The sequence below is a fragment of the Austrofundulus limnaeus genome, unplaced genomic scaffold (assembly GCF_001266775.1).
Source record: "Austrofundulus limnaeus strain Quisiro unplaced genomic scaffold, Austrofundulus_limnaeus-1.0 Scaffold2, whole genome shotgun sequence".
In the NCBI taxonomy this organism is placed as follows: Eukaryota; Metazoa; Chordata; class Actinopteri; order Cyprinodontiformes; family Rivulidae; genus Austrofundulus; species Austrofundulus limnaeus.
Window position 1 is genome coordinate 6078354 of NW_013952404.1, and position 10847 is coordinate 6089200.

At 38.3% G+C, this 10847-nt stretch overlaps 4 protein-coding genes across 6 annotated transcripts in view; 2 read left to right on the forward strand and 2 right to left on the reverse strand.

Annotated features, from left to right (window-relative positions):
• The window catches only part of eml5 (EMAP like 5), a 43637-nt gene extending 41975 nt beyond the window's left edge, over positions 1-1662 (forward strand). The window contains exons 43-44 of the mRNA XM_014012849.1: positions 317-417; positions 508-1662. Of these exons, the coding sequence (XP_013868303.1) occupies positions 317-417; positions 508-544 (138 nt within the window). The 3' untranslated portion in view covers positions 545-1662. The remainder of the gene's footprint in view (positions 1-316; positions 418-507) is intronic.
• A 663-nt stretch (positions 1663-2325) lies between these two features.
• On the reverse strand, positions 2326-4517 carry isca2 (iron-sulfur cluster assembly 2). Its single transcript, XM_014012867.1, has 4 exons — positions 4412-4517; positions 4044-4224; positions 3570-3685; positions 2326-3483 (listed from the first exon to the last, which is right to left on the reverse strand). The coding sequence occupies exons 1-4, from the start codon at positions 4468-4470 to the stop codon at positions 3309-3311; spliced, it is 531 nt and encodes a 176-aa protein (XP_013868321.1). The 5' UTR covers positions 4471-4517; the 3' UTR covers positions 2326-3308.
• Positions 4518-5011: 494 nt separating this feature from the next.
• LOC106520665 (epididymal secretory protein E1) lies at positions 5012-7081 on the forward strand. 3 transcript variants are annotated; one of them, XM_014012878.1, is made up of 5 exons: positions 5012-5105; positions 5342-5443; positions 5867-5974; positions 6073-6245; positions 6512-7081. In XM_014012878.1, the coding sequence occupies exons 2-5, from the start codon at positions 5362-5364 to the stop codon at positions 6593-6595; spliced, it is 447 nt and encodes a 148-aa protein (XP_013868332.1). In that variant the 5' UTR covers positions 5012-5105; positions 5342-5361; the 3' UTR covers positions 6596-7081. The 3 variants fall into 3 exon arrangements, with proteins under 3 accessions (XP_013868332.1, XP_013868340.1, XP_013868348.1); XM_014012886.1 differs by lacking the exon at positions 5012-5105 and adding an exon at positions 5135-5241; XM_014012894.1 differs by lacking the exon at positions 5012-5105 and having other exon boundaries at positions 5166-5443.
• Positions 7082-8860: 1779 nt separating this feature from the next.
• On the reverse strand, positions 8861-10847 carry LOC106520685 (tubulin beta-4B chain; the record flags this gene model as incomplete). Its single annotated transcript, XM_014012906.1, is given in 6 exon segments — positions 8861-9054; positions 9126-9407; positions 9507-9829; positions 9919-10163; positions 10241-10351; positions 10747-10847. Coding segments are annotated over 6 exon segments (1210 nt in total), but the record flags the coding sequence as incomplete, so codon positions are not given.

The window sequence follows — 10847 nt, forward strand, 5'->3', positions numbered from 1 at the left end:
ATATGAGGCCTCTCAACTGCATCAACAGTGTTCAACAGCGGACAGTGGGGAGTGGAGTGACAGAGAAAGGCAGAGGCACAGAGACAGTACAGGTTGTTCTCTGTGTTTCCTGTTGTTGCAATAAAACTCAGCTGATCATCTCACGGAGTACCTTCATTCTTGGACCACGTATTTCTGTCTTTGTTAAATAAATATTGCCATAACAACTGGTTTCAGCTTCTGTTTTATTTGTTTTAACTTTAGCAGTTCTTTCTTTAACATGTCATCAGTGTCAACCAGCATTCAGTTAAAAAAAGAGACTCTGATCTGTTTTCAGGCCAAACACAAACGCTTCCTGGGCCATTCTGCTCACTTGATGAACATTCGCTTCACAAACGGAGATCACTTTGTTGTCAGCGCCGGAGGGGATGACAGAAGGTACAATTCGTGCGAACGAGCCATCAAACTTTACAAACGATACGACGCCATCGCACTAATTTATGCCTCCCTCTTGTGTCACCTCCCCAGCCTCTTTGTGTGGAGGTGCGTCCACACCCCACATTAAAAACTCTTGACCTGGACCACCACCCTGCCTCAAGGGAGCGTCTCCTGACAGGGCTCCACGGAGAAAAAGGAGGAGTAAAGACCTGGCAGCTTGACGACGAGTTAAAAGTGGTGATTACTGCCTCAAACCTTGGTGCATGCATATGTGCAAAACTCATTTAAGTCTCAGTCCTGTTTTTAAAAAACAGGTGATACTCTCATCTGTTACATTAGAGAAAAAAAGAACCTAATATGTCCATATCATTAAGTGGTGAATTATTTATTAAAAATGAGCTTATCTGTGTACATTTTGCCACTGGGCAGGCCTATGTTACTGACAATGCCATCTTTTTTTTAAACATGTAGCAAACTGAATTAGCCTTAATCCAAGTGTCTGTGAGGGTTCTTTTTGTATCATTTGTTCTACTTTTTGGATCACTGTGGTCATTTATTTTATTTTTACTGTTAATTCCAAATCCTGTGGCCTTCCTCCTGAATGTAACATCCACTGTTATGTTCTGGATGTCAGCATGCCAAAGCATACTATGCACTGTACACCTGACCTGGTCACTGTGTTGCCACCCTCCCTCCCTTCCCGCTGGTTCCATTTATGAGTTTCGTGGTTGTGTTGTTGACTGGTTGACCTCAGACCTCCCCTCGTGCATATTTAAAGGATTTGTTTGTGGGTAACAAGCGTGCATGGCTTACTGGAAGACAATCTGTTCAAAACCAAATTCCTCAAAAATAATAATAATCATAATAAAAAAGGAAGAAAAAAAGAAAAAAACATCTGTATTTTGATCTTTCAATGCACTGTTGCGATTCTTCGGGTCACTTTTTTCTGTGTGCTGCTATATAATTGTTGCATTTTCATAATTATGAATGGTGTGACTTTTCTCAATAGTAACAGTAATGTTTTGTGTGATAAAATATATTGCAAAAAGGAATGTTTATCAGAGTAACGAAAAAAAAACGTGCAAAACAATTTCCTTGTATTTAAGACTAACAACTAAACAAATGTTGCTGCATATTTTTGATTTACATTTTATCAGTGTACATATCATTTGTAGATATTCTTTTTGTATATTTTTGTGAAGTGTTTCTTAAACCACTTTAATAAAAAAGTTATAAGCATTAAAATTTGGACTTATCCTCTCATGAATGAGTGCTGTTAATGCTACTTCTAATGCTAATGTTTTGCAACAAACTTGCTGTTTTTTTTTGTTGTTAATATTAGCTTTTAGTATATTAAAACTGTTAGCTAATATTTTTTTCTAGTTTTACTTGGCATCTTGCTACTTTTATTAACTCTTTTTACTTTCAATTTGCTACTTGTAGTTAGTGTTTTGCTATTTTTGCTACTTTTAGCTATTTTATTATTTTGTTGATTTTATTTAGCATTTTGCTACTTTTTGGTACCTTGATTAGCGTTTGCTAATTGCCATTGTTTTGCAACTTTTAGCTTGTCCTTTACTAATGTTTTAAGTTTTCACTAGCACTTTTCTACGTTTAGGTAAAATTTTACTATCTTTAATAGCATTTGCAAATTTTAGTGTTTTGCTACTTTTCGCTTTGTTTTCTAGCCTTTTACTAACATTTTAGCTTTCAGTGTTTTGCTACTTTTAACTAGCATTTTCTGCTTTAGGCTTTCAGCTCAGTTTAAGCTTCTTCAGCAACATTCAGCACATAATCACATTGCGTTTTGCTGTAAATACTGAATATCTCTAATTTTGAAAAGTTTTTCCCTCACTATATTAATTTTGGTGTGCGTGTGTGTGTACAAGACTGAAAGGACAACATTGATTATCTTAATTTATCTTTTATATTTCTCTTTGAAGCAATATAACTTAAAAAGTTGTAACCATGCTACAATTTTAGCATATATACATATTTTACATGTAAAGAAAACACTGAGTGCTCAGACACTTCAGCTGAGTCTTTGTTTAGTTGGAACCAAATCAAAGTTCAGCTGATTATTGTCTCGTTAGTACATGCAATAAGGTAGTCCTCAGATAATTCAATACATTTGTTGATCATTCACTTCAACCCATTTTCACTCACAAAAACAAAAAAGATSTTTCTAAATAATTAACAATTTGAGTCACCAGTTGGGTAAATTTAATAATTCTGTGGCAAATAGACCTTCCTGGATATAACCTCCACTGTGCTTTTCTAGAACATTAGATGTAGGAACAAACACCATTAAATACGACACATTAACAGATGGGCATCTGTTAATGTGTCACAAGAATTCAACAAATCACATTATTCTAAACAAAAAACATGCAATCTGTCCATTTATAGAACATTAGCAGCAGTAATATTTGAGTCAAATAAAGTGTGATTAACAGTGTCAGAGCTGCAGCTTAAGGTTTGGTTTTGGTGACAATAAAATATTTTTAATTTTTATTTACATAAAGAAAAACATGACAATGTCATACTGCCATGACAAAACTACATCTGTGGAGGAACTGGAGGGGTTCTGTGGCAGTGAAGCTTTTTATTTAACAAACTAAAACATGGTGTTGTTGGTGTTTTGTTTTTATGAAATCATTTTTTGTAGTGCAAATCTTACATTTATGAATTTCAATCATTTTCACTGGCAGGTCTGAGTGAAGCAGTGAGTTATAAATCAAAAACAGACAAATATCTGAATGACCTAATGCCGTTGCTTTAACATGGCAAAGACTCTTTTGTATCTTGTTGATGAAAAAGATTTGCCTTTCTGAATATATGATAATTATTTGTATTAAAGCATCTCGTATACTGAAGAATCTAAGTATGGGTCATAATTTCACAGAAAAAGAGCTTCCACAGGAGCAGCCATGATCAGCCTGAGGGTTCTTCAGCACCTGGAAGGTGGAGCGGATCAGCTCCTGACTGAAGTCCACAGTGGCTCCTTTCACAAACTCCAGGCTGTCCTGGTCCACGATAACGCCCACTCCTCCCTGCTCAAACACTCTGACAGCAGAGAGCAGATTCAGGGGAGGACTARTACACAGAAAGGACACAACCTCATCTGGGGGGAAAACAATCACGAAGTTTACCTGTCGTCCTCATTTCTGTTACGGTCGACAGAAAACTTGTACTGGAACCCAGAGCAGCCTCCTCCCTCCACCTGTATTCTCAGGTACTCGCCTTTCTCCATGATTTCTGACAGTCTCTGGATCGAAAGAACATTTCAGATGAAGCCTTTTTCTACCAACAGATGATAAAAATGATAATACCGTGCATTTTTATTTTATTATTGACTTGTTAAGCTGTTTGAAATCTTTTGACAAATAACATTTCAATCCTAATTACTCATAAAACTTCAAAACACGAGCAGATAAAAGACGTTAGAGTCAAAATCTATCTTTTAAATTTATTTTAAACAATAAAATGAAAGACATCCTTTAAAAATACTATATTTTAGTTGGGCAGAAACTTGTTTGTTTTTAAAGATTTAGTAAATAACTATAGTAATCGTAGTTATATAGGAATAGCTGCAGCAGTACCAATAATTCAGAGTATCTGCTCACCTTCACACATGACTCTGTCAGGTGTATTTTGTTATTCTCAGATGGACTCGACCCCCCGGTCTTCTCCTGGACCGAGGCGCTGCTCAATCCCCGAAGCCCCGCTATGTAAAGGGGTTGGGTGTTTTGAGGAAGACGGTGGAACTGTTCAGTCACATTGTGCTTCTTCAAATGAGCACATGTCCTAAGAAATATGACAATGTTTTCATGAGAACCAGAACCCGTGACGACATTAGCAGCTGAGCTAACGACGTGTTAGCCTGTTACAAAACACGATTTGGTAAAAACTATCTACGCACGTTATTTACAAATARCCATTTTGTTAAAAGAAAACCGACATGGTGTAAAGTATACGAGAACAATAATATTACCTCGAAATTAATATTTTGGACCAGCACGCCGTTATTAAAGCTCCTTTAACCACAGACATCTTCAAAACAAAGTGACCGTAGACACGCCTTTTAACCACAAATGTACGCGCTGATTGGCTAAATTATCTGTTTGTAAAAAGACACGCCTTTTTTTGGTAATACGGCAATTTGATTCGTTTAGACATCTGTCAGTTTAGAATATATTCGTTAGACCCGCCCCACTGTACGTGACGTGAAGATGCTTCACTTTTAATCTTGCCATTATAATACTCAATGAGGCAAAGTTTTGAGCAGCGAACACATATAAGAAAAACAAATATTTCAACAAAATAGAGATTGAAAGTTTAGGTAGAAAATCTGGGTCAAAAAATGAGTGGGAAGCTGTCAGTAATATCACAAAAAAACGATTTTCGTATTCGCTTAAATTATTTGGATGCTTGGTGACTGAAAGAATTGCCGACAACTGCAAAAAGCAATAAATAAAATTTTATTTGACACAAAGTGTATTTGACCACATTTTACTCCTGGCGCAAGTTGAAGTTCACAGTTCTGTCCAGTAGAGGGCAGTACTGAAGACTTTGTTGACGTTTTAAAACCGCGAAATTGATGAGGCGGAAGTGGTGGGGGCGTGGCTTAAAATCGCGTGACGATGATGAGTTTTTTATTTTAGTCGTAAGAGGAAATCTTGATTAAGGTACGTCTTGTTGCTTTAGAGTCTTGTTACTTTAGAGTTTTATACCTCGTAGTACTCCAGTAAATGTGAAGTAGCCGTCGTGTTTGTGTTGTCAATAGCAGAAACATTAAGTGTAGTGGTGCTAAYTTTAGGCGGAGTGAGTGCGACACTTGTTATTTTGCAACTTCTGAAATCTCTCTCCATTTTATTCCCTTTAGTCAGCTGTTGTTRTAATTTAGGCTTTACTTTTGTCATAGGACAATACACACTCAGAAACATGGACAGCCGGTTCGGTATCCTGGTTTTGTTCTGCCTGATGGGACTCACCTGTGCGGATCAAGTGAAATTTGTTGATTGTGGTAAGTTTTATATTTAATTTTGACCMCTTATATATCTTGGTTAAGTTGCCTTAGAAACGACTATTAAAAACTGTAAGGATGAAAGTACTTAATTTTAAAGACTAACGTTTTTTTATTGACGTTTACAAGAAAATTTGAGCAAAGTCACGTGACTCGAACGCGTTCCCTTAAACTATTTTTTAAGCCTTTTTATTCTTTCATCAGACCCCATTGACCAGAAATTACTTTAATGAGCTGGAATGTGACAAATCTAATCGTGATAGTTAATGATTATTAGATCAATTGTTTTTACACAGTTCCATTTTGAAGACATCATTGATCTGACGTTTCTGATTTAATTACAGTTAAAGGGGCCTATCCAAATATGATTTCCCACAATTTGAATGTGTACATTTGTAAAATTAAAACCTACTTGTTTTCCAGGTTCTGTCTCTGGCAAAGTGATACAAGTGGATATTAACCCTTGTCCCACTCAGCCATGCCATCTTCAGAGAGGAGATTCCTACACAGTCAATGTGACTTTCAGCAGTGGTGAGCTGGCTTTCGTCTGCCATTATAAAGGGTTTCTTACCAAAACACCTGTCCCTTTTTAAAGTCCCTGATCGTCTCTCTCGTGTTTCGTCTTTCAGTGGTGGATACCCCGAAGAGCACAGCTGTGGTTCACGGTATTGTCGCCGCCATCCCAATCCCTTTCCCCATTCCTGTGGAAGATGGCTGCAAGTCGGGAATCCAGTGTCCCATCCAGAAGCAGCAGATGTATCATTATGTGGCCACGCTACCTGTGAAGTCTGAGTACCCCGCAGTAAGTGGTTCTGCTGTTCAGTCTGCATGACTAAACCTGACTGACTGGTACTAGATTTGTAAATACATTTACTTCAATTGTCCTGTAAGTGTATATTCTCAGTTAGCCTAAAAGTGTCTGTGGGATCATTAGCAAAGGCTGTTTTGTGGTTCGTCCGTTTCTGCTTTTTAGAACAGATGTGGGACAACTCGAGGCGGCTTTTTTTTTTTCAGTTTCTCTGTCACGTGAAATGATACAATTCTCCCCCTTCTCTTCTGCTTTTCTAGATAAAGCTGGTTGTGGAGTGGGAACTGCGAGATGAAGAGACAAAGGACCTGTTCTGCATCAAATTCCCAGTTCAGATTGTTTAASTTTTTAGCATAAATCACAAAATTTCAGCTTTTCTCTTAAGGGATTCAGCTCTTGAGTACAAAAACTGAAATATTGCTAATGAATCACATAAGATTTCTTTTAATTTTTTTTAATGAATCAATTTTGTTGATTTTGAAGTTTTCTTTCCCTTGTTTTCATGACTCTGCTGCACACTCATCTTAAATGTTGCTGACCTAAAAGGTGATTTATTGTTATTTTTGTGTGTGTTAACTACCAAATGATGATTTTTAAAAGTTGACGAAGTGAAAACTAGGTTAACTGACCCCTGAACTGCATTCCATTACAATGTAATTCTGACTGGCTGCTGTGTAGTCCAGAAAGGGTACATACATACTATCTATTTTTTTTTTGTMTTTACTAAAACTTTTCTAATGTTTGACCAGGACCACGTGCTTATTTTGTAGAACTGGATACTTCAAAGGTTAAACAAAACTTCTAATAAAATCTAGCTTGTATCAAAGTAATATTTTGTGTGCTTTTAACTTTTTAAAATTCATTTATTCATTTCATTTAAAAATAAAAATTTCATACACAAAAAAAATCACACTTGAAATGAAAGAAGGCAGAAGAAGAAATATCTGCCCCTTTTTTTCCAAAACTAATTAAAGCAATAATAATCAAGAAACAAAAAATAAAAACTTCAATTCCTTTTCAAACAACTTTTGTGTGGCTGAATATTTACAGATTATCATTGGTTAGACACTATTTGAATCATGCCTTAAATCAGGGGTTCTCAAGCCATTCGGGTTTGGGGACCCCCCTCATAAACCTTATACTGTTTTAAAAGATAATATATTGTAATTTCAACCCCTAAATGCCATGAGAATATATATTTTTATATTAAGTTTGTTTGTTTTATTAGTTCATTGTTCTCCATGCATTTTAAAAATAAAAACCAAATTAACATTTTAGTAAAAACGTTTGAGGACCCCCAAGATACCTCTCGCAGGGTCCTGGGTCCCCAGTTTGAGAACCTCTGCCTTAAATGTTCTGTTTAAACATGTCACTGTTAAAACGTCACTACAGTTTGACAGGTCTGTTTTAGCAGGTTGTACAAGTTAAAAACTTTTCCAGAAATRGTTTCACTGCAGATCAGTGAACAGATAAAGAACAGAACTGTCAAAGGTTAATTGATGCAGGTATTTAAAGGTTGTTTATCTTTTTTGCTTATCTGAAGAGGTGCATCAATAAGTTCTACTACTTTTCTTTTAGAATTTTTTCTACCTGGATTACTGAGATACATCAGGACATTTTGAACAGCGTATTCACATTTCAACCTTGTTTTGGGGGAGGCCGCGTCACAAGAATCAACACTGCAGKTTTACAACTGTTTTTATTTCCCATGATGCATTTTCTATTTGGAAACCTTTGATTCAGCTGATAAAATGTTACAAAAAGCCCTCAGAAAGAAAGAGATATGAGTTTTTACCATTTTAAGGGAAATTTAACATATTGGAGAAAATGCTGTGCCTCTTATTTTGACATTTTTTTTAAATCCTCACTTGTCTGTATTTCTTTCCTGTTCATCGTCAGTACCTTCATCTTTTTCGTTTATTTTTTAGTTTGAGGCACATGGAAGAATCTGATCAAGCAGCAGACAAAAAACAAAGCTTTTTAACTCTAAAATCATCTGTATTCYAACAGAAAATGTCCTTAACDKGTTTTAGTCATTCCTTATGATGGGAGATTTATTTCTCCACATTTGAGCTTTTCTGTATGAATTCAACTCTTATCTTATTGAAAAGAAAACTGCCCAAAACAAAAGCAGCTATTGTTGCCATTAAGTGTTAATAAAATGGTTTGGGAAGAAAGTGGGTTCAAAACATCAGTACATCAAAATACATTAAAGTGTAAAAATCCTGATTTTCAGCCTCCTTCAGATCATTTTTCTGATGTTCGACACCAACATTACAGAACGATTTTTAATTTTGGTTCGGATTTTAACTCATTTGGTTATGTCGATGTAAAATACAGTTCACATATTGTTCAGTTGAATCTCTGTTGTATGCAAATAAAGAGCAGAAAGTTTTTATCTATAATTCAAATAATCTGATATTTCCTGTTTCATCCCGTTGAGTTTGTAAAACTGAATTTCAGATTCAGAATAGTAAACCACAAAAACATACAGCTTAGAAAAAAAAAACATGAGACCAGCTGTAGCACCAGGTCAAAAAGCTTTATTAAACTCTAGAAAGGAACATTTACTGAACACTATATTATATATATTGTTTAAACTGAACTGATTATTGCTGATCAGGTTTAAAGCCTGAAATAAATCACTGTGGGTGTTTAGGCCACGTCCTCTTCACCTTCCTCCTCAAACTCTCCCTCTTCCTCAGCGGTGGCGTCCTGGTACTGCTGATACTCTGACACCAGGTCGTTCATGTTGCTCTCAGCCTCGGTGAACTCCATCTCATCCATACCTTCACCAGTGTACCTGTCACAGGAACAGAGCTGTCAGAACAGACCAGCACCAGCACACAGACCTGCTCTGTGTGTTTTACTCACCAGTGGAGGAAGGCTTTGCGACGGAACATGGCGGTGAACTGCTCTGAGATGCGCCTGAACAGCTCCTGAATGGCCGTCTTGACGTTGTTGGGGATCCACTCCACGAAGTAGCTGCTGTTCTTGTTCTGCACGTTCAGCATCTGCTCGTCCACTTCCTTCATGGACATGCGTCCTCTGAAGATGGCGGCGACTGTGAGGTAGCGCCCGTGGCGCGGGTCACACGCTGCCATCATGTTCTTGGCATCGAACATCTGCATGGTGAGCTCAGGAACCGTCAGAGCCCTGAGGGTGGAGGAAAACAAAACAAAAAGTCAGTTTTAGTTTGAACAAAAACCCAAATTGTGGTTTCACGGTTAAAATAACTCGGTTGTGTTCCAGTACCGGTACTGCTGACTGCCCCGGCTGGTCAGGGGGGCAAAGCCTGGCATGAAGAAGTGCAGCCTGGGGAAGGGCACCATGTTGACAGCCAGTTTCCTCAGATCGGCGTTCAGCTGGCCAGGGAAGCGCAGGCAGGTGGTCACCCCGCTCATGGTGGCTGAGACCAGGTGGTTGAGGTCACCGTAGGTGGGTGTGGTGAGTTTCAGAGTACGGAAGCAGATGTCATACAGGGCCTCGTTGTCGATGCAGAAGGTCTCATCTGTGTTCTCCACCAGCTGGTGGACAGAGAGCGTGGCGTTGTAGGGCTCCACCACCGTGTCTGACACCTGGAAGAGGAACAAAGGAAGATGGAACAGGGTTAGCAGGAAAAGGGACAAACATTTCATCTGAACATATTTGAATGAATTATACGAACCTTAGGTGAGCGCACAACACTGAAAGTGCTCATGATGCGATCCGGGTACTCCTCTCGGATCTTMCTGATGAGGAGCGTACCCATGCCAGAACCTGTGCCTCCTCCCAGAGAGTGCGTGAGCTGGAAGCCCTGGAGGCAGTCGCAGCTCTCGGCCTCTTTTCTCACCACATCCAGAACAGAGTCCACCAGCTCAGCTCCCTCAGTGTAGTGGCCTTTAGCCCAGTTATTACCAGCTCCACTCTGGCCTGTGACACACAAAAGTTAAGATGTTGTAGCGTACGTAAATGTGTAAAACTGCTATTTTTCAAACTAAAATGCTCACCAAAGACAAAGTTGTCAGGTCTGAACACCTGACCGAAAGGACCAGACCTCACAGAGTCCATAGTGCCAGGCTCCAGGTCCACCAGAACTGCACGAGGAACATACTTGCCGCCTGAGAAACAAAAATACGYGGAAAAGGTCTAAACAAAATTTATATTAATCATTTAATACTGACTTTGTGCTTTATTATAAATTTACATTATGCAGTCAAATGTTGTTYACCCCATTACTATCTTTTCACAATGAAATGCTAACCTTTTTATGTATTAATTGTCTGATTTCAAGTAAGGTGAATAACTGAAGCGGAAAAGTTGTGGTAGACTTTGTTAGCGAAACTGATCCATAGTAACCGTTGAATTTAACAAACGGAGGTTGAAGGCCCTCTGCTGGATAAACACAGAGCTTATGGGGGGTTTGCCGTCAAAGTATTGTATTACCTTCGGTCTCACAAATTATCTGATCTAACCGTGTAGCTAAGAATGCTTAGCAAAAGAAGCTAAGTTAAACCTGAGAGATTGTTGTAATACACGTTGATCCGCTCCAGCTGCAGGTCGCTGTCCCCATGGTAGGTCCCGGTTGGGTCGATGCCGTGTTCGTGGCTTATCACC